General features: G+C 41.4%; 1 protein-coding gene across 6 annotated transcripts in view; it reads left to right on the top strand.

Annotated features, from left to right (window-relative positions):
• The window catches only part of CABIN1 (calcineurin binding protein 1), a 121,294-nt gene that overhangs the window by 84,861 nt on the left and 12,672 nt on the right, over positions 1-23,761 (top strand). For all 6 annotated transcript variants that reach the window (XM_074607098.1, XM_074607102.1, XM_074607099.1 and 3 more), the window contains 3 exons: positions 212-853; positions 1,304-1,378; positions 18,913-19,204. In XM_074607098.1, the coding sequence (XP_074463199.1) occupies positions 212-853; positions 1,304-1,378; positions 18,913-19,204 (1,009 nt within the window). The remainder of the gene's footprint in view (positions 1-211; positions 854-1,303; positions 1,379-18,912; positions 19,205-23,761) is intronic.

Genomic DNA, 23,761 nt, shown 5'->3' with positions numbered 1-23,761 from the left:
CTGATTAAAATACTTTAATTGTAAGACTTGTGGCTTGGTTTAATTAATATTCAGGAACAAACAAGAATGAACATGAAATAAATACATTTTCTTCAGCAGAGGCAGTAATGTAAAGGTATCGACTCATTGTCAATATTCATGGTAGTCACAGCTGTGCTCAAATGGTTTCTGATTTCAATAATAACACAGAAGAATAACTTCTTTTATTAAGGTTTCAGAAGATCAGAGTTCCAAGTCTTCTAACCTTGCTTCAGGAAGGATGACAACAGACGTCTCTAATAAAACTAGTGCTGAAGAGGGGAAAGATGTCCTTCCCAAAAAGCCGGTTTTATCAGATGGAGTGGTACATGGTACTGAAAATGGAGTAAAGGAAGTGACCCAGGGACAAATTCCCAATGCTATGGACATATTGGAACAAGAGGACAAGAATGACAAGGAAATTAAAGAACTCCCTAGGCCTGGCTCAGTTGAGCCTATGGATCTTGATGGATATTCCAATGACCCTGAAAAAATTGATTCTTCATGTAAACGCAGTGAGCCAGACCGTCTTCAGTCTGGGAGGAACTCAAAGGAGAGAGCTCCAGAGAGCCGGACTCCTGAACTTTCTTTGGAAGAGCTAAGTATCAGCTCAAAACATCAGCAGCAGGCAGCTAAAGGAATAGTTCAAGCAGTATCTATAGAAGAACCTGTCCAGAGATCAAGCAGAAAGAGGAAATTACTTGAGGATGTGGAGTCTGGGAAAACACTTCTGCTTGATGCTTATCGAGTGTGGCAGCAAGGTCAGAAAGTCATGGCCTATGACCTGGGTAAAATAGAGAAGATCATGTCTGAAACATACATGCTGATTAAACAGGTAAAATTAATCATTAATTATAATTTCTCTATGTGACCTCAGACGTGATTATAGAGTAACAATAATTGCCAAACCAAGCAGTATAGAAATGTCCCTATTCTTGTTCAAAAGCTGGGGAGATAAATGTCTCCCAAAGAACCACTTTCTTGACAAGACCACTGAGGGGGGGGGAGTAGGACCCTTCATGTTTTGGAACTAAATTTCTGAAATCAGTTAAGAACTATAACACCAATTAGGCGGGATTTGTTCATGCTAAATGTTAGTTTGAATTGAGAGAGTTGTGTATCTTTGAATATATACTTCTCGATAACTTAAGGTCACTGTTCTGCCACAGAAGTGCTGCTTCTCCCCCTTACTCCCATGCCCTACATCCCCATTTCATCTGAATTTAATTGGATTTATAGATGAACTAAGTAATTACGACTTCATTAGTTGTGATTTTGTGTTCAGGTGGATGAAGAAGTAGCACTTGAACAGGCGGTCAAGTTTTGCCAGGTTCATATGGGAGCATCAGCACAGAAACAGGTAAGCTCTGTGAAGTCCCTGGCTGCTTGTAACAAGCTTTTATTGCTTAGTGTGTACAATCAAGTCTGTCGTTGAGTGTTTGTGGCAATTAGAAATATCTGCTTCCCTTGTATTGTTATCATCTAAGATAAGTGGGGCCACATTAGTGTAGGGAGCTCATCCCTTTTGTTAGGGTCATTGCTACTGTTTATGTCAGGCTTGAAGAACAGTTTGCGTGCCCAGTAGCTTTTGGGGAGATGTCAAACAATCTTCAAATTGAAATTTCTTAATGTCCACATCATTCCTTAGCATTTCATGGATAGTAATTACTTCTTTCTGATCCTTAAGAGCTAACAAGCTCATCAGCTCTTCCCTGGCTAATGTTGCACTTTGCTCCAGAGGTACCAAATATCTTTTCTTTCAACTTGCATGGTTGAGAATCTGATTTTAACTCTGTTATATTACTCACTTTGTTTTTAGCTTGTAGTTTCTGGGTTTATCCAGCAAACAGTTATAGAGCTTTAAAGAGATGGTTATTTATCAGTCCTTAATGTGAAATCAAAGCCAAGAAGAAAACTGGATGAATGATGTCTTTAGTGGTCATTCATTTTGCCAGCAAACCATCATTTGAAAGCCCCAAAGTATTTATAGTTTTGTACTTTCCATAATTTTTGCCACCAGCACGCAATGAAGCAGTTACTCCACAGACTTTGTCTGGAAGATAAAATACATTTTGAAGAAAAATCTATATTCCTAGTTCGTATTTTAATACGCTTGGGGCTTTCTGCGTGTTTTATGCTATGAAAATGTAGTCTGTGTTAGCGATTGCTAGTGCTCAAAAAGTAATTAAAATAGTATTTGTCTAAAAATAATCGAAAAAAATCTGTCGGAGTGCAGCTTAGAAACTTTCAGTTGTCTTTGAGTGTTTCACAAGTGGTGATCTGTATTGTGCTTACGTACGTAAAACAGGAAGCATCTCGAAGTTTTTCTACACAAGAAAGGTAGATAACTGTAAGAATATGTTGAATTGCCTTCAGTACTGATTTACAGTAGAGCTCTTTCAAAAGTGTCTTGAACAAACTTTATTTATGAGTCGCAGAATTTTATTCTCGTTTTCTACAGTCTGTCTCCTCTGTCCCTCAAGTATCTCTTCTCCTATTATTTCATCTTCCTATCACAGAATCACGGAATTTTCAGAGTTGGAAGGGACCTCTAGAGATCTAGTCCAACTGCCCTGCTAAAGCAGGATTGCCCAGAGCACATTACTCAGGACTGCATTCAGGCGGGTCTTGAAAGTCTCCAGAGAAGGGGACTCCACAACCTCCCTGGGCAGCCTGTTCCAGGGCTCTGTCACCCTCACCATAAAGAAGTTTTTTCTCAAATTTGATCGGAACTTCCTATGTTCCAGCTTGTGCCTGTGTCCTGTTACTGGGAACCACTGAAAAGAGTCTGGCTCCATCCTCCTTAAACCCACCCTTTAGATACTTGTCAACATTAATAAGGTCTCCCCTCAGCCTTCTCTTCTCCAGGGTACAGAGTCCCAGCTCTCTCAGCCTTTCCTCATAAGGGAGATGCTCCGGTCCCTCAGGCATCTTTGTTGCCCTACGCTGGACTTTCTCCGGTAGTTCCCTGTCTCTCTTGAACTGGGAAGCCCAGAACTGGACACAGTATTCCAGTCGTGGCCTCACCAGTACAGAATAGAGGGGGAGAATGACCTCCCTTGACCTGCTGGCCACACTCTTCCCTATGCAGCCCAGAATTCCGTTGGCCTTCTTGCCAACAAGGGCACATTGCTTGCTCATGGATAGTTTACTGTATCCAAGACCCCCAGATCCTTTTCTTCAGAGCTGCTTCCCAGTGGGTCTGCCCCTAACCTATATTGGTGCCTGTCATTCTTCCTCCCCAGGTGCAGGACCCTACACTTGTCCTTGTTGAACCTCATTAGGTTCTTCTCTGCCCAGCCCTCTAGCCTGTATAAGTCACGCAGGGTGGCAGCACGGCCCTCTGGGGTGTCAGCCACCCCACCCAGTTTGGTATCATCAGCGAACTTGCTGAGGATACACTCAGTCCCCTCGTCCAGATCATTGATGAATACATTAAATGATACTGGTCCAAGTATTGACCCCTGGGGGTCACCACTGGTTATAGGCCTCCAACTCAACCCTGCTCCATTAATCACAACCCTCTGAGTCCTGTCACGCAGCCAGCTCTCAATCCACCTCACTGTCCCCTTGTCTAGTCCACACTTCCTCAGTTTCCTAAGGAGGATGTTATGAGAGACAGTGTCAAAAGCCTTGCTGAAGTCAAGGCAGATTACATCTGCTGCTCTGCCCTCATCCAGCCAACCAGTTACAACATCATAGAAGGCTATGAGGTTGGTCAAGCATGATTTACCCTTGGTGAATCCATGTTGACCGCTTCCAATAACTTCCTGCTCCTGAACGTGCTTGGATATGACATCCAGAATGAGTCACTCCATTACCTTCCCAGGGATGGAGGTGAGACTAACCGCTCTCTAGTTCCCTGGGTCCTCCTTCTTGCCCTTTTTGAAGACTGGAGTGATATTCGCCTTCCTCCAGTCCTCAGGCATCTCTCCTGTTCTCCATGATGTTTCAAAGATGATGGAGAGTGGCCAAGCAATAACATCTACCAGCTCTCTCAGCACTTGTGGGTGCATTTCATCAGGGCCTGTGGACTTATGGATGTCCAGTTTGGCCAAGTGGTCTCTAACCTGATCTTCCTCTACTGGGGAAAACTCTTCGTCTCTCCAGACCTTCCCCCTTGCCTCCAGGGCCTGGGATTCATGAGGGACAGCTTTAGCAGTAAAGACTGAAGCAAAGAAGGCATTCAGTAGCTCTGCCTTCTCTGTGTCGTCCACCACTAGGGCGCCCATCTCATTCGTTAGTGGGCCTACATTTTCCCTAGTCTTCCTTTTTCTGTTGATATAGTGAAAGAACCTCTTCTTGTTATCTTTAACCGTGGTGGCCAAGATGAGTTCTACATGAGCTTTGGCCCTTCTAATTTTCGCCCTGCATAGCTTCACTACATCTTGGTATTTTTCATAAGTAGCCAACTCCCTTTTCCAAAGATCATAAACTTTCCTTTTTTTCCTGAGGTCCAGCCAAAGCTCTCTATTTAGCCAGGCTGGTCTACTTCCCTGTCTGCTCGTTTTTTGGGACTTGGGGATGGCCTTCTGAGCTTTTAAGAGTTCCTCCTTGAAGTAAGACCAGCCTTCCTGGGCACCTTTGCCCTTCGGGACTACCCCCCGAGGGACACTCTCAACCATGCTCCTAACAGGCCAAAGTTCGCCCTTCGGAAATCTAAGGTGGCAGTTCTGCTGGCTCCCCGCCTTGCTTCACCAAGAATCGAAAATTCTGTCATTTCATGATCACTCCACCCAAGATGACCTCCAATCTTTACATCCTCTACAAGACCTTCTTTGTTAACAAGCAGCAGGTCCAGTAGGGCACTTTCCCTAGTTGGCTCCCTCACCAGCTGTGTTAGGAAGTTGTCTTCCACACACTCCAGGAACTTCCGGGACCGTTCCCTCTCTGTTGTGTTATATTTCCAGCAGACGTCTGGTAAGTTGAAGTCCCCCACAAGAACAAGGGCGAGCGATCGCGAGACCTCTGCCAGCTGCTTATAGAATATTTCATTGGCCTCTACATCCATAGGCCCCCTTTGGGGGGGTCTGTAACAAACTCCCACCACGATGTCTGGCTTTTTGCCCTTCCCCTTGATTCTTATCCATAAACACTCAACAATGTCATCATGCACATTGTTAAGTTCTTGGTATTCAAAACAGCCCCTGACATAGATGGCCACCCACCACCTCACCTTCCTTGACTATCCCTTCTGAAGAGTTGGTAGCCGTCAATCACCGCACTCCAGTTGCGTGTGTCTTCCCACCACATTTCTGTGATGGCAACTATATCATAGTTTCCCTGCTGTACAGTGGCCTCCAACTCTTCCTGTTTGTTGTCCATGCTGCGTGCATTTGTGTAGATGCACTTCAGCTGGGCTAATTGCCTTGCCACTTTTATTGGGGGTACAAGCCCTTATTCCCACCTGTCCGTGCTCAGACATTTCTGCAGTTGCCAACGTATCACTACTCCTCATGTCTTTGCTAGCACACAGGTCATCATCTCCCACCTCCACTGTGACAACAGGCTGCAAGACCTTGCTAGAGCTTTTACCCACCAGTACTGGCATGCATCATCTCCTGTAACTTCATCTTCTCATCATGTGTCTTACCCAGTAGAAGTGTACAAGGAGGGGTAGACGCTATGACTAGTCTAGAGATACCCACACACTGCATTCCAACTTGCCAGTTACCAGAAAAAAAGTATTATGGTTACAGGGAGGAGAGTTGCCCACTTCTCCATCACTTGATTCTTTCCCTTTGCCTAGGTGCTAATTGTCATAAAAATGGAAGGACAGTAAAAGCCTTCCAGAACTCCTTCCTCCATATTTGGATGAGACTTTTCTTCTGTAAAATACAGCCATCTATTGCTTTGCAAAAACATAAGCTTCTGGGGAGGTACATCTCTGATGTTAGCAAGTTAGGTATTGGAATCCTTTTCACATTAAGACAATATTTATCTTTTTTTTTCAAAATAAGTGCATTTCTTAAACCTCCAGATAATTCTTCTAGTCTCTGAAGCAAATCCAGTACCTATCACCAGAATGCTGCCTCGGTTCTTTAGATCTTTTCAACCTAACCTCAAATAATGCACATCGCCTTGTCCTCCCTTCACTGTGTTAATGTACATGAGAAATGCTTCTCAGAACTGAAGCGCAATTGTGTTGGAGATGCTGGTTAATAAGCAGAAAAACTTAGAAGGTGAATCGTCTGTATTATATAGAGTTAAGAGGTCTTCCTTTTAGGTCTTTCTGCCTAGTGGAGCTGAAGAAAATTGAGGCTGTAGGTCAACTTCTGTAACAAGGTTTAGTGCTGTCTACTCTGCAGCTGCAGGCAAAACAGATATTTCTGTGTCTTTTGTGAAAGTTTCCAGATATTTTTTTGTTTCCGTTTGAGAGATGTGCCTTCCAATGGAGTCTGAACCTTGTGTTTTCATGCACTATTCTCTTGAAAATATGGATACTTGTTCTCATCTCCTTTCAATGAATATTGCTTTACTGGTGATTGTTGCCTTGTCCAGGAGGGTAGGGGAGGTTCAAAACCTGAGGACAGACTCTGTTATACAGCATTTGTTCTAGACGAGATTATCTTCATGCTTAATTTCTTCCTGAAATGGTGTTAGTTTTAGTTGTCTGGAGGCACGCCAACCTATTTTTTCATGTGCTGCATAAAAAGTTTGAGTCTTGAGTATCCATAAAGGTTTCCAGTCATTAATACTGAGATTAAAGTTATCTAACAGTGCATCTAGTCAAAATGTGCCTTTGTACAGTGCGTCTCCTAGCAGAGTAACAGGAGAGGATGTTAAGAGTAAAGGGAGTTTTTCTTTATTAGATTTTGATGGAAGTAACTTTCTCCAATTTGTGCCCCTCAGGAAGTCAGTAACATTTTTCCATTGAACTGTAGAAATGAACAGAAATGTCAAGAGGGGTATTCTAGTGGAAGTGTTTCTTTGCTCATAGTCTGGTATTTAAGATATTAATATTTTTTTTTATAAAGAAATCTTGGCTCAGCATGTTAAGACTTTTTTACTTCATCTTGGGGGGAAAAAGCAGGAGTCATCACACAGTGATTTATGACTTCAAAATAAAAATAATTTGCTAATAAGCTTCTTTAAAAGGTAACGTTGGAGTTTGCTTTTTGGATGTACTCACCTTTTCAAAAACTACTAGACAAACTCGCATGTATCAGCCAAGTTCCTTGCTGGGCTTTCGTGAAGATTCTGGGTATGCAATTGCTATGCCAGCTCTTCCAGCAAAGTCAACAGTTACTCAGGCGGATGGCAGAACGTTAGAATGGTGAAAAACCTGCATACAAACTAATTCTGAAAGTAGATGCGATAGGTGAGCTAGTATTTGACTGCACTGGAAGGGATGAGATTTCCTGTTGAATCACTTGAAATAAACCATACCTCTTAATGTGCAGCACTTTGAAGCCTGTAGCATTCCCTTTTAGGAAGCGGTCCCAGCTAATGAGATTTTTACATACTGCAGTCTCATTTTCGTCTGTTTCTAGCAGGATCTTGTAAGCTGTGTGAAGCTGCCCTACTGCTAGTATAACACTATGAATTAGTGTGGAGACACAGGAATGGCCACTCTTGTAGACATCTGTCTGTTTTCAACGGACTGAATCCTGTTTTGTTTAAATTTGGCAAGTACGTGCCTTCTGTAAACAAATGATGTCATGCATAGAGCTGCCGCAGCCCAGAGAAGTGCTTTGTTACTGGATAGTTTGAGTAGGTTCACAGGGCTCTGTGGTTCTTCAGTCACTTGTCCCAGGAAATTGACGGTTAAAAAACCAAAAGTGAACACAAACCCCACCTTGATGTATGTCTTTCTTTGCTGCTGTTGTATTTTACAGTTCCAGGCAGCGTATGGTTTCTTTATGAAAGTTTTCACTTGTTACTAAAATTAGGAATTATATGAATTATGAGTTTCCAACTTTCTTCCAGACCAGTCAGAGTTTTTAACCTAAATATTTAACAATTCCATTGAAATCTTATTATATGCCTCTTCAGGCTTAAGCAGGAAACAATACAGCAATCAGTAAACGGAATTTGACAAAGTGGGTTATTACGCTTTTGTGATGAGATCTGATCTTTTAAAAGCTTAGTAATACTGTGACCCTTTCACTTGATTTCAGAAATTCTCTGTAGTCCTCATGACTGCAATGTTAACATGTATCGAGCCAACGAGACTCTAGCGTAGTCTTCTACAAAGTCAGCTAAATGCATGGGGAAGTGGCTTGGAAAGGTTGGCTCCCAGCTTTGAAGAAGGCAGAAAAAGATTTTACTTTATGAATGATTTGTGCGGTGTTTGTATTAGGCTAGGTTCAGTGTTACTGTAATAAGTATTTCATGTTAAACCATAATGATGAAGTACAATCTGAGCTTGTAACACCATCTAATGTGAAAGTGAAATGGGAGGTGGGAAGACTAAAACATGTGCATTTTTTTTTGTTTTTAATGAAAAGGAAAATCCTTTATGGTGTATGGGAACAGAGTAGCATCAATGGAGGAGACTCCAGTAATTGATATAAAAATGTATTCAATATCAGTTGCTGGGAGATTTCTTTCAGTATTCCAAAATAATAGTAATAATAATGATGATAATAGTAATAATTTTTAAAAGTGATGTATTTGTCAAATTGAACACATTTTAGCTCAAAATCTAGAGTGGTGATGCAACATTCTTAAACGCTCATGTTAATACTGTTGTTTCTTATCATATCCTCAGAGTTAAGAGGACAAGGGCGATATTGCCTGATCAGTTTTCAGTATTACAGAAGATTGCCCAGCAAACACTTTGAAAATAAATACCATTTTATCTGTTACAACAATATAATCATCAGCCCTTCAGAGAATTTTGTTTTGCTGCTTGTTGCATACTTAACTGTTCTTGTAGAAGTTGCTGAGTTGATCATAGGGCTAATGTAAGGACTAACCTAATGTAAGATGAGGATTTAACAAAATATCTTCCCAAATATTCACACTTTCTAGTGTTGCCTATTGACTCCTTAGCCTAATGCACTGTTTTTAAGAATAAGAGACTAAAATTCCAGAGACCACTTAAATTTAGTTCAGACTATGGCAGCTTCCGAAGAAGTGTGTATGAGCACCAGTAATGACCCATCAGGAGTGGGGTCATCACTATAAAGACATTTAATTGCTTATGCTAGTGTTTAAAGTCATGGAGTAGTCCTGCAATTGGAGAAGGTGGGAGAGCATTAGCCATCTCATCTGATAGGCTTTTGGTAACTGAGGGAAGAAAGTAAGTAGTTCAGGTTGAACTTAGGAATTGTGATGGTGCTGGAGTTTTCTGAATTTTGTTGTTGTTGTTTCAAGTAACATCCTGTAGAAGACATGATAGTGAGTCATAGCGTAAGAACACAGCATGGTTAAACCAGCACTTTAAAGTAAGAACAGCTGCTAGAAGAAGTAAGCCTGCTTCCTTGGTGGCTGCTCCTTCCTGTGCCGTGGTATATGTTCCGCTGTGCTGGCACAGGTACTTGTGTGGCCGTGCAGCACACCGGGCTGGAGAAGAGGGGGAGCTGAAATCATTCCTTTTTTTGTTGTTTTCCATTTAAGTTCTTAATTGTGAGCAAGACTTTTAAAATACACGTATCAAATAGGCTGAAACTGCTATCCTGTAGTGGTCACTGTGTCATTAGTAGATAAATTACTAAAGTTACACTAGAGATTAATTCATTTTGTGGTCAAGCGGCATTTTGAAGGATGCTTGTTCTTTTCTTTGATTTTCTCAGTCTGAGAATGTTATCAAAAAGATTTGCAGAGATCCTGAAAGCAGTCAGCTATTGCTCTGAGTTATAAGATATATTTTTAGTCTTGCCAACTATGATTTTCACGTGAAATTAATGGGCCCTGGAAATGGAATACCAAGGAGGCCTTGTTGAGGGAGAATGAAAGATTAAGAGGCAGACTAGTTTGACTTTGACATAGCATTATACTTAAATGTGTGGTCCTAAGGACCAAGGAGAGGACGTGCTGGCAGAAACCAGTTTGTGAGGTTTCTAGATAATTAGAGAATTTCTAATAAGCCATTCCACTGACTGCCTAAAATTGGTCATATTAAATTCGTCGTTTTATATGTAATGATGATGTCTGTGATACTGTTAAGGACGTGTCAGCATGGGAAAGCTATTGCAGCACAAGCTAGGATACAGCTTCGTAGTACACAGAATGTTCTATTAATGCATGTGGAGATACTTCAGTCTAAGAATACATCTGTCTTTTTTTTTTTTTTTCCTTGCAATTTGAAAAGGTGTTTTTATTACTGTGGACTTAATACTAAAATTGCAGCTTTTGTGAGTGTTGAAACTGTCACGACAGGTAGCCTAAAGAGGACAGGCAAAACTTTGTGTGTTAAGCTATACTGTGTATCGCCAATCCTGAGAACTGAATTTATGTAAAACAAATAGCTTAAAACATTGCAGACATCAACATTGCACAGAGGGCTGGATTTAACATCTCTAAAAATACAAGAGTGTTCAAAGGCGAAGTTCCAAAATGCCACTAAGTCTCTGCTCCTGTGTTGAGACCCTTGAGAATATGGGACTGTATGCAAGATAGCCCTGGTAATGGGTAGCGATGTAGCAGCTGAAATTTCTATTGGCTCCTCATGGTATAGTATATCATCTAAATGTCATGAGAAGGGACTATTTCAACATTGTTGAGTTATTTAAGACTCACTGCTGCCTTAGCCAAAAAAATCCTTGCTCTGGGACCAACTCCATCCCTGAAGAGGGAGGGAGGGAAAAGAAAATTTCAACCATCCTTTCCTGCTCCGGCTGCCAAACCTGGAGCTCTCCCCGTGCCATTCTGACTGATCCAATCCTCCCTTCCACCCTCAGCTTCACTCACCTCTTCCAAACTCTCACATCCATGACCACGTTCTCCCGCTGGCTGATGCCAAACTCCGAGTGCTCTTCTTGTTTCCCTTTCTAAACCTTGCAGTCAAAACTCTTCAGCAGCTTTCAGTGTCAGATCTAATTAAACATGATGCTTCATGAAGAAGCTGCCACCAGAATCAAAACAAGTGAATTTTATTATAAACACAAAGGCACAATCAAGTTATGCAAATCAGCTGTGCCTTTCAGGCTCCTGGCGGGCTGCCAGCATGATCCCTGGTTTTTATAAAGTTTTGCTGCTTCTGTGATATAAAAGCAATATTTGTTGAGGAAAGGCATTGTTTTAGTGCTGCAGTTCCTGCCCTTCTCTAGTTACGAAACAGGTAACTGAGGTCTAGTTTTCTCCTTTCACCAGTGTTTAATGCTTCCCAGTCTTACACCCCGGCCTCGTACTGGAGAGTTTGAGAGGATGGTAGGTGATGGACTCGCTGTGTGGGGACTGCAGCTGGAACTGCATACAACCTCAAACGTGCTCAGAATAACTCTGGAGCATCAGTCTAGTGATGTTACAGTCTCTATGTTGGACCTTTTGGTGAGTGTGGTATTTTATTTGGAACAGGAAAAATTGACTTCTGTGACTGAAGCTAGAGGGCACTTCAGTGGATTTTCCCTCTTCTGCTGTGGAATGCAGTCAGCACTGCAATGACACAGTCTTTTAGGCTTTTTTCTTCAAGGAGAAAACTCGAGTGACTTGTTTGAAGTGCCTCGAATGTCTAGAGCATTTTCTTCTCGAATTCTCACTTTAAATAAAAAAACAAAACAAAACAACCCACAAAACAACAAGTCACTGAGCTGTTCTCTTCAAGAAACAGCTAAAAGCCTTCCATAAAGGGGAGTAGATAAGTAAAATATTAAATAATTAGAAAATAATCATCTCTAGTTCTACCTCATGTGTTTTCCCCTCCCTTTTTGTTCCACCCACACGCTGCTAATTTTCAGCTTTTCTTCCTGCACATCAAGACGTCAGAGACTGCTTACAGAGAAAGTTGTTTTTCCTGAGTTATCTGTATGCTTTATTAATGCAGCAAAGATGACAAGAAAGGGAGGGGGAAGGAGGAGGTGGGGATAGGAGGGACAAAAGGACAAGCTCTTTCATGGTCTCACTCCTACCAAAGGGTGACCATTTTGTTCACTATTGCATTTGCCAGTTGCCATGGCATCCCTCTCTCACTCTATCCTGGAGGTGTATTCTTGATATAATTAACAGCTCTCCTCCTTCTGTCTCCTGCAGAAAGCAATCATTAAGTGAACACGAAGGAAAGAAAAGTCACTTTTTATCTTTTACTTTGTCTGTCAGTGTTTTTCATCGCACTGCCTTACCTCTCTTGGCCCAATAATGACGTTTTTGTATATGGAAGCATTGCTGGAATATGGCTGCCTGTATAGACCAGGCCATGAAGCTTCTGCATGCATTTGTGTAAATGGGGGATTCTGTTAGGCTAGAGCGCAGTTCAATCATATAAAACTGTAATCTTACAAAATATAAAGTTCTTCAGAGTCTGGATCATGGATATTGCTGCTAGTACGAATGTACCTTGAAGACGACTTCCAAAGGAGATTTCTTTCAATTATTGCTGCAGAGAAATGGAGAGGAAAAATTATGAATAGGCTTAGTTTAATTAAAACACAATATTGAACAGAAATTGGAGCGGTAATACTGGGGAACGTGGAACGTGGCCGGCATAGTGTTCAGCCAGTTTGTGTGACAGCTTTTAGGCTTTGTTGTGATGCACTGGTAGTCTTTTAAAAGGGCGCACCTCTTTTTGTAGGTGGATTCAGAGCACTGCGTGCTAAACTCAAACATGGGAATAACTTAAAAAAAAAAAAAAAAAAAGTTATGTAAGAGTTGCAGTGCCAGCATCTTTCATTAGGAAAATTCTGTTGGGAAGACCGTCACTTTCCCTTTCTATGGAACAGTTGATTGTTACTTTTTCCCACAGCCCCAGCGCAGTGAGCCGTTCCAGAATTAGTATCAGTAAGGTTCCTGTAGGATTTCTTTGTTTTTCAAAATGTGTTTTGAAAACAACAATAAATAAAGTAAAAATAAACCCTTGGACAGGTTTTCTGGCTTACAACCTTGCAGATAGTCCAGGAAGTATAATTTTCTGATATTTTATCTTAATGCTCAATTTCTTTTTCCTGCTGCTCTTGTCTTATTACTGAAGTGCCTCAACTGGGAAACTATAGGGAGCTATTTTTTTCCACTAACATCTGTGAAAAACTTCTGCACTTTTGACGCTACTTTTCTTGGTGCAAGGCTGTGCCAGTGCTGGCTTTCCTGCATTTTCTTTACTACATCCCTTTGAGGAGTATGCTGAAATAGTCAAGGTTTTAGCAGATGAAGAAACTGATTTGGACCCCTGTGTAAGTCAGAAATAGTCACAGTTCACCCAAACATGCATGCTATTATTCATTTAAATTTTGGCTTTATACAGACTTCATAACAAAGAACATTTTTAATAAGTATTTTAAAGAAGAGCAAATAAGATGGCAGGTATTTATGGAAGTCATGGACTGTTTTTCTCACTGTCTCTGACATGTCATTAGGATATTAATAAGCGTTAAATGTTTCTTCCATCCACTTTGATAGCACAGTCAAGACAAAAGTCGTACCGCACGCTCTTCTCTTCAATGCCTCATTTTGATTTTAAAAGTCCAGAAGAAAATCCGATCTTGACTAGATGAACCTGCAATTACAATGAAAGATGTGAAGAAGGCAGATACCCACGTTTTCATTTTCATTCAGTTGTATGCACTTGTTCAACAAATAGCATCCTCATCAATGTAAGAAAAGATTAATTTCCTGTTGGTGACTAAAGCCACTTTGTAATATAGCTACTGTTTTTCAAATGCAGTGGTGGTAATAGAGCCGCTCAGCATGGTGAGGTGGATGGGGCACAGGGCAAGGAGAATTTCTGTAGTTCTGACTTCGTGCCACAACAAAGTAAAAAACTAAAAAAAAAAAAAAAATCTCCTAATGAGAAACCACATAAAACACTAGTAAAGGATTATCACTGCTTCTCAGTTTCCCACTATATATTTGTGGAAAATGATCTTTATTGTGCCTTACTGCTGGTGTGGCAGTAGAAATAAATGAACATTTATTCTACAGAAGTAGAAAAAATGCTTCCTGTAATGAGTGTTTTCTGTGTTTATCTCTCAAATGTGGTGTTACAAAGTATAGTGATTTCCTGGCGGCAGTCACCTGCAGGATGATGAAATGTGGCCCTGTAAGTCTTGAGCAGTAGAGTTAGTGACGTTGCCCTGACCTGGGTGTTGTGAATAGCTTCGCTTACTGGTCAGAGGTGCTGGAACTCTTGCCCTTACACTAAAACCTAAATATTGTAGAGGCAAGAATGTGTGCACTCCTCATGGTGGTGCTTCTCTTAGTTTTGTGCTTATGGCTTTTGGGTTTTCTTCAGTTTCTGTGTCCAGTAAAGCATATGAAGCAGGTTTAAATCCCTTTTCTTGGTGCCATGTGAGTGGCAGAATACACAGTAGCCAACAGTGTGTTTTTTTTAATACTTTGGCTCTTATTTTAAAGATAGCTTTCTCCTGCTTTTTCTTCTACCCACCCCCTCTTTTGAGAAAATGAAGTCATTGAGAGGCTTTTTTCTCATTTAAAGATATCTCTGTTTCATTGGGTTGAAAAGAACGTGTCTATTTGTAGGAGCCTTAGACAACTCTTCACCAGGTCACATCTAGAAAGCTTCCTTTAAAGCCACAAATACAAAAATCTTCTTTGATTGCCATACTTTGGTATAAGGCTGCACTTTTTGACTACACATTAGAATTTTTAGTCATGGTTTTACTGAGACAGAAACATGATGTTACTTTCAGCTTTATTCTTTTGCACAAATAAATTGTCACTCTCTTTATGAGGCAGGTTACATAAACCACAACTTCACCTGGAAGAGTCAATTCAAACTAAAAATTGATTTATTTTTCTTGTCCCTGATAAGGCATCTTCATTTTGAGAGAAATTAAATTTGAATTTGGTTCTGTCTATGTATACCACTAAGGATTGTTTCAGTCTCAACCTTTTTCTCTCTGTGTGCTTGATCATCTGCTTATAAGAAAACCTCCCTCTTTTCCATGTTTGGCACTGCCTCCATGCCTAGTTAAATGCGTTGTGGCCAACCACTGCGATTCTATCTGGCAGCCGGTTCCCAGTGGCATTCCTTAGAGACTTATACCAGGCCATCACCCTCTCTAACGCCTTGGATGATGGGATGGAGTGAACCCTTGGTGAGTTTGAGTGACACCACCAGCTTGGAGGGCATGGTCAGTATGCTGGAGAGCAGGGCTACTGTTCAAAGCAACTTCAGTAGCCTGGAGGATTGCATTGACTGATTGCATTGATCAGGAACCATCTGAAGGTTCAACAAAGAGAAATTCAAAGTCCTGTACCTGCAGCAGAATGACCCCTCTGTAACATAACTGGCTGGGGAACGGCTCTGCCAAAAAAGATTTGGAGTCCTGGACAAGACGTTGAACACGGGTCAACGGTATGCCTTTACGGCAATGAAGTCACAGGGAGCTGTATTGCTTCATCCTGGAGAGAGGACTAATTGAGGGTGGGGGTATGGAATTGCTATCTTCAGCAAAGAGGAAAGAACTAGATGAGGGACGCCATTTAAAGTTGCAGCAAGAGAAATTTGGATGAAGTGATAGGAAAAAAATGTTCACTGTGAAAGGTGGTAAAGCTCTAGAACAGGGGCCCAGAGAGGTTGTGGAATCTCCATCCTTGGAGGTATTTCGAACTGGGCTGGACACGGGCCCTCGGTAAGCTGATCTAACTTTGAAGTCAGCTCTGCTTTGAGCAGGAAGTTGGACTAGAGACCTCCAGAGGTCCCTTCTAGCTGGAATTACTCTGTGATGTGGTGCTCCTTCTCTTGCCAATCATTTTTCTTCTGAGTGCCATCTAAATATTCCTGAGTTCCTTTCCAAATGTCTTCTTTCTGGCTATGCAAATAGCTGTGCGTTTTTATAGAAATACAGTTTGAGGTGCAGATATATTTTTAACAAATGCATACCTAACTAGTATTTCTGCTGAAAAAATTTTGGATGCCATACAAGCACAGAAATTTCAGGTTCTACATAATGTTTTATGTAAGTTAATGAAGTGCATGGGTGTGAAGGGTTTTCCCTCTAAATCACAGCTGAAAACATTTCCTCTAGCGATCTCACTTCTGGCTTAAGGCTTTCTTCTGAGGGATCCCTCAGGTTGTGATCCCATTGTGTGCATCTTGAGACGTTTAGTTTTAGAACTGATGCTTCAGAACTTGCATCAGAAGCAGAATAGAGCTTTTTTAATCCAATATGGTAACTGTTGTGAATATAGCTGGTATATTCTATTTTTTCTGTGAGCATAGAATCTGGCAGGTTTTAATCATATGCTTTTTAGAGATTGATTAATCAAGTTCAGGAACATTAAAAATACATTCCACCAATTATTTAAAAAAAAAAAAAAGTACCTGTGTGCTTTCCACCTTTGAATTTTAAATATGTAATTTCTCCTTCTGAAACTTACTGTGTTCTCTGTGTGTGACACCCATCTACAAGAAGGGTCGGGAGGAGGATCTGGGAAGCTACAGGCCTGTCAGCCTGACCTCGGTACCAGGAAAGATCATGGAGAGGATCATCTTGAGTGAGCTCTCACAGCAAGTGCAGGGCAGCCAAGGGATCAGGGCCAGCCAGCATGGGTTTAGGAAAGGGAGGTCCTGCTTAACCAACCTGATCTCTTTCTATGACCATGTGACCTGCCTTCTGGACGCGGGGAAGGCTGTGGACATTGTCTGTCTGGACTTTGGTAAGGCCTTTGACACCATCCCCCACAGCATTCTCCTGGAGAAGCTGGCAAATCATGGCATAGACAAGTGTACTCTTCACTGGGGAAGAAACTGGCTGGATGGCCGTGCCCAGAGAGTTGTGATTAATGGGGTGAAATCCTCTTGGCGGCCGGTCACCAGTGGTGTCCCTCAGGGCTCAGTTTTGGGGCCAGTTTTGTTTAATATCTTTATCGATGATCTGGACGAGGGGATTGAGTGCACCCTCGGTCAGTTTGCAGATGACACCAAACTAGGTGGGAGAGTTGATCTGCTTGAGGGTAGGAAGGCTCTACAGAGGGACCTGGACAGACTGGATCGATGGGCCAAGGCCAGTTGTATGAGGTTTAATAAGGCCAAGTGCTGGGTCCTGCATTTCGGTCACACCAACCCCAAGCAACGCTACAGGCTCGGGGAAGAGTGGCTGGAAAGCTGCCCCGCAGAAAAGGACCTGGGGGTGCTGGTGGACGGCCAGCTTAACATGAGCCAGCAGTGTGCCCAGGTGGCCAAGAAGGCCAACAGCATCCTGGCTTGTATCAGGATTAGCGTGGCCAGCAGGAGCAGGGAAGTGATGGTGCCTCTGTACTCGGCACTGCTGAGGCCTCACCTCGAGTACTGTGTTCAGTTCTGGGATTCTCTGTACAAGAGGGACACTGAAGTGCCGGAGCGTGTCCAGAGGAGAGCTACCAGGCTGGTGAGGGGTCTGGAGACCAGGTCACATGAGGAGAGGCTGAGGGAGCTGGGCATGTTTATAGTTTGGAGAAGAGGAGGCTGAGGGGAGAACTCACTGCCCTCTGCAACTCCCTGAAAGGAGGGTGCAGAGAGGTGGGTGTTGGCCTCTTCTCCCAGGTGAATGACAGGACCAGAGGAAATGGTCCGAGGTTGCGGCAGGGGAGGTTTAGGTTAGATATTAGGAAGAATTACTTGACTGAAAGAGTGGTCAGGCACTGGAGCAGCCTGGCCAGGGAGGTGGTTGAGTCACCATCCCTAGAGGTATTTAAGAAACATCTAGATGTGGCACTTCGGGGCATGCTCTAGTGGCAGAGATTATAGGTTGTTTGGTTGGACTCGATGATCTCAAAGGTCCTTTGTAACCATGAAGATTCTATGATTCTATGACTTTTCTGGCATTGTAATAAATCTTTGGTTATCTAGGACGTTAGGGCCCAATTTGATTTTACATTTGACAGGAAAACTCTTTACTTCTATTTCAAACACTCATACTCTGTCACCATGGTTAAAATGAGATTTTCTTCATGGTAGAGGTAGGAGACAGGCAATTAAACAGTTGAGGATTCCATTCAACCATATTTTTTACGGTCCAACAAGTTTCCATTAAATGGAGACTGTAAAGAGATGAAATAAATGCATTCTGTGGCCTCACAGGCAAGAATACTTTATGTGATCGCTGATAAAAATTATAGAGAAGATACTCGTTTTATGGGTACTTTTGTTCCCTTCTTTGGTGAATTTATGTCACCCTTCTACCTTCTGTCTATATAATTAACAACACTGCATTAAATTCTTAGCTCTGGCTTTGGAGAAAAGCGTTGCTTTTAGTGCCACTGTTCAATGCTTAAACAAGAGCATTGTTCAAGTTGGATGCCAATGTTACTCAGTTCTGCACGTACTGGAAATTTATGATTTGGGGTTAGGCTGATGACTTATTTTGCAAACAAATACATGTTTCTGCTTTCTCCATTTCTTCTCAAATCATTCACTAAGAATAATTTATTTTAATAATTTGAAGGTTCTCTTAAAGTGCTGCAGATCTGTTTGTTCAGGTCAAGGGTTTGTCAAGATTTTTTTCAATGAAAGAAATGTATCTGTTCACAAGAGTTTGTAATTCGTGCTTAATAATGGAGTTCAGAAAAGTATGTTATGTTGTGAGGGATTTGTTAAATAAAGCATTGTAAATGTGAATATGAATAAACGTTCAAGTGCTAGTTTGATAAATAGACTGTAAAGAACAGAAAAATAATCTGTAAAGGAGAAAGATTTCTTTATAATAGTGATTGATTTTTATATTTGTTTTAGTGAGAGTGTTTTCTGTCTACAAAAAGTTGTACTGCCTGCAGTTGTCACTGAAGCAGGTAGCATATGCAGAATTTCTGGCACATATTTTCTCACTGTCTCTGCCTGGCCTTTTTTGTTTTATGTAGTCCACAGGAGAAACGCCCACAACCCCAAAGCATACAAAGGACAACAGAGAGAGCTTCTTCCCAGTGACGCCAGCCACACTGCATCCTACCCCAGTGAATCCAGACACTGTGACTCCTGAAAATCTCCTGAGGTTGAACGATCTGCACTCCAAGTCCAAACCAGCCTCTTCCTCTTCCTCCTCCTCATCCTCAGCATCTTCAGTACCTCCATCCCAGGAGTCACAGAGAGACACTGAGCATCTCCGGAGTCAAAATGCAGAGACTGCTCCCAGCATGAGTGATCTCGCACGTGGTAAGTCTCAGGGAGACAGAACATTTTGTCCCTCCCTTATCAGTTTGCGAAGACCATGTGGCGAGTCAGTGCCTGAGTTCTGATACTGGTTCATTTTCTGATCACTAGGCCACATTCAAAAGGCTACACAAACAGAGATTTTGTCTTGATCCTGAATTCGGCACATCTACATAATTAATACATATTTTAATTACTAGGATAGATTAAAAGAGTGACCACTGTCTATATAACTTGCCTATGAGATCATGGAATAACAGCCTAAACATAGTCATATGTTTTAAATAGAGAATTTAAGTCTCTAGTAGCATAAAAACATTTGTTTTGTTGTCTTCAAAGAGGTAAGGATTTAGTTCTTTAAAATACCTTAAATCTTTAAAAAAGTTAGAAGTGATTGCAATTGAAATAAACTGGTGGACAGCCTACATCTGACTTACAAGTGTCTGATTAACATAATAAGATGCATAGCTATCACTGCCCTGTATAAGTGTGTGGAGATACATAACACTGAAAATGCCAAGCTTCTACATGGTTCATAAAGTTAGTGTATCACTATTACTTTTCACATTTGAGAATAAAAAGCATCTGGCAGGATTGGAATATTGGGAATATATTATTTGTAGCCCTAGTATGGTTCTGTGCAAGGTTAGAGTACAGAAAAGGATTGAAGAAACAGAACAAATGTTACTTATTCTGTTGCGCAGTCGTGTGATCCGTTGAGGACTGTGTTATGTACTTGGTTGTATGCAGTTTGTTTAGATGAGGAAGGAACTAAATGAGAATGCTGTCTTTTTGTTTACTGCTGTTATGACAGGCCGGCTTCTTAGCAGTAGTCATAGTCACTGCAAGGCAGTACTGCTCCACTTTGGGGAATGAAGTAAGATTAGACCCAATTTCAGATTTGTCTTGGGTGCCCAAAAGAGATGGTTGTGTGTCTTTGTGGGACACTGCGTGTGTTAAGGTGGCAGAGCACCTGTCGCAGCCTGTGCTTTCTTGCAGCCTTATCAGGAACGCTGAAAAAGCATCTGCTGCTGCTTTTGCGCACTCCATCTATTCATGAGCTTGAGTCCCAACACTACTCACAAAATGCCATAGGCGAATTCATGAAAGCCCAGATAAAGTTATGAAGGGACCATATACATAGAGGCATTGTGAAAAGTGACAGATGAGGTTACAGTGGAAATAGTGCCCAGATTTGCGAGGCTTGATGGTGCATAATATTAACTAATGATTAATAGACTCTGATCTAGTCTGTATGTTTTGTTAATCTGGTGGTGTGACTTCCTAAATTTTGGTCTGTATACTTCTGGTATTTCATTTCTTTCCACATCTAATCAGCCTTGGTATCTGAATGCACATAATCTTCTGAATTCATCACCAACGAAGAACAAATTGCTAATCTCCGAGTACAGGATAAAATTGAAATTTAACATGCAGTATTAGCAGTTGCATTATTATCATCTAATTTTCCTTTTTCATAAATCCAGGGAGAGATTGTCTTGGGAGGGGAAGAAAGGAAAGGGGAATGATAAGGAAGGAATGGCTTAGTCCATGTGTAAGCCATGTTTGTTATTGTCCTTATGAAGCTAAAGAATGGAGTTGCATGGTGTCATAAGATATCTTGGCAGGCTTGTTCAACAGGGGGTAATTCAGGTTTGTGCCTAGACAACAAGGGAGAAAAAAAAACGAATCCTCTGTGAAGTTGCTGTACACTTACTAAGGAGACTGGTAGGAATAACAATGCAGATAAGAACTCACACATTCTTTTGGTTTTCAAACAAAACTCATGAGTATTTCTGACGTGCTTTCCTCTCTGCAATTTCCCAGGCCACATTGCAGTGATTGGAACGTTTGTTTTAATCTTTTGACTTCCTAGGTTTTGTTAGGGTTGTAAAGTTATATATTGTTCTTTCTTCTTTCATGCTTTCTGTACATCGTCTTGGTTGAGTGAGACGGAAGGGTTAGCTGCCAGAATTACACCCCTGAAACTATGTCTGAAGATCAAGAGGCTCTCTCTGCAGAGCTCTCATTCCAGTGCTGAATGTGTGCGTTGTATCTGGCTTTCTGGCTCTCAGACCTACCTGACAGGTCATTTCTCTAGCTGAGAGAGACACCAATTACTGCTGTGTCCTTTCTTTTTCATTTCTTTTTATTTCTCCTACCTCTGCATCCACCTCCTCTAAAAAGAATTATTTATAATTCTGTTATAGCCCTTTTTCATCTGCCTCCCATCAGCTCTGTTTCTGTAAAAAAACTCCTCCTGTTTTTAGAGTAATCTGTTTTTATCTTTTTTGTCTCGTCACTTCCTCCTGTATCTATTTGTTCATGTGAAAGTATTCCACATCAGAGAGTATTAGCTGCTATCATTTTCTGTGATTTCATCCAGAAAAAGGAATGGCTTTCCAAGCAGTGTTGATACTATGCCACTCGTTTCTTAGGTAAATATTTTAATGAGATTCTGTCTAGTACATGATAACTGGTACAGAATAGAGCGTGATGAAGTCCAGCAGCAAAGTGATGATAGTTTCAGCATGAGAGCTCCCTACGTTTGGGCATAAATGCACATGGGACTGTTAGCCTTTTTGTCTCAACCTAAAATTTTCTCTGGGGAAACTACAGTAGGACAATTAAGATAAACCCTCTCCAGTCTGTCATACTGTTCCACTATTACACTGTTCTAAATTGCTGAAAAATCTTGACGTTTTCTTCTTCTTTGCTGTCCTTATTCTAATAATGATTCTTACAAGGAACGAACAGGAAAGCATTCACATATGAGTTTTGATACCAAGAGAAGGTTTTTATACTTGGAATTACTTGAAGTTATGTGTTTTGCTTAAAGCCACCTATTTACCAAATTGGAATATAAAATCAGAGTAGAAGATTAACACTCCCCCCCCACCCCCTTAAATTTATGCCCATTTGAGGCCTAAGTCTTTCAGTATAAGAACAAGAACGTCATGATACAGCTGTCCAAATTTATAAATTCAGAGCTAAGGACAACAATTCTTTCTGTATTGTGCAGGGAAGCTGCACTCCATAAGCCACGTAAATATCCTGCTGTAATTTCAGCTGTTTGTTACTTAGGCACAACAGGGCTAGTAGATGTGTAAATGTGTTTCAACCTGTAGAACTTTTAGACTTTCAGAAGCACAGCAAATAAATGCAAGTGAGGACAGTTGTGTGGAAAGGTAAGTAGCACTATTTTAACAGTGAGCGATGAAGTTAAATTGTTTAAGTGTGTCTGTGCAGGCAGCAGCGGACTCCCTAAACGACATGTGTTCAAAATAAAGAGAGTTTTGAAGTGCTAAGTCCTAAGAATTCCATAATGATGTTGTAATATGGCAGTTCATCCTGTAGGCTTTTAACTGTCTGTCAGTCATAAGAGTACTTGTAGGTGTAAAGAGCCTTTTTGACCAGAACTCTGTGGCTTAGTTTATTTTAACAACTGATACATGACCTTAGGTTGATACTGAGTTCTCAGAAGACTGAGGCAATTTACATAAGGGAGAGGGAAATACTGCAAAGAATGTCAGCTCTGTAATTTTGCATTGACAGCATCTGTCTTTGTATTAAAATAGTGCATGGCACAAGGGTTCTCCTTGATTCCTCACAATTTCCAGATATCCAGACATCAGTTGACATCCATAATCCCTATTTCTATCTGAGTGAAATGATGGAGATTGTAAGTTGTCATCTTCAGTTGAGTTTAACCGCATACTGATCTCAGTGTCTTCTGAGCTTGCTTATCATAAATTTCTAAAGACAAAACACAGGTTTAAGTGCCTGTAATTCAGTGTACCGAAAACTTTCTGCTAACACAGAATGCCCAAAGTATTTACCTTGTTGGCCATGCCTTATTTTAACTATGGATTTCAATTAAAACTTTCAGGTACTTTTTAAACAGCTGGAAGTAGTAACATTCAACCCTCTTATTTGCAGTCAGGGTCTTACCTGTTTTTTCTGCTGAATTCAAAATCATGCTTAGAGCACGGAGCTGCTCTCAACAGATGGCTCAAAAACAGCTGAAACACAGAAAGGGTTAGGCTGGCCAAGGACCTTATGTGAGCCTTCTTCATATTGCAGTGGCCTGGCATGAGGCTTCTCTCTTAAATGCACATGTTTTAGAATCACAGAGTGGTTTGGGTTGGAAGGGACCTTAAAAATCATTTAGTTCGCCCCCCCTGCCTGCAGGGACACCTTCCACTAGACCAGGTTACTCAAAGCCCCAGTCAACCTGGCCTTGAACACCTCCAGGGATGGAGCAGCCACAGCTTCTCTGGGCAGCCTCTTCCAGTGTCTCACCACCCTCACAGTAAGGAAGTTCTTCCTAAGATCTAATCTAAATCTCCCCTCTTCCAGTTTAAAACAGTTACCCCTTGTCCTATCACTACACTCCCCATAAAGAGTCTCTCCCTATCTCTCCTATAGGCCCCCTTTAGGTACTGGAAGGCTACTGTAAGGTAGTAGCCCCAAAGCATTCTCTTCTCCAGGCTGAACAACCCCAGCTCTCTCAGCCTGTCTTCACAGGAGGGGTGCTCCAGCCTCTGATCATCTTTGTGG

The sequence above is a fragment of the Larus michahellis genome, chromosome 13 (genome assembly GCF_964199755.1).
Source record: "Larus michahellis chromosome 13, bLarMic1.1, whole genome shotgun sequence".
NCBI lineage: Eukaryota > Metazoa > Chordata > Aves > Charadriiformes > Laridae > Larus > Larus michahellis.
This window is presented reverse-complemented; position numbering and strand designations above follow the sequence as displayed.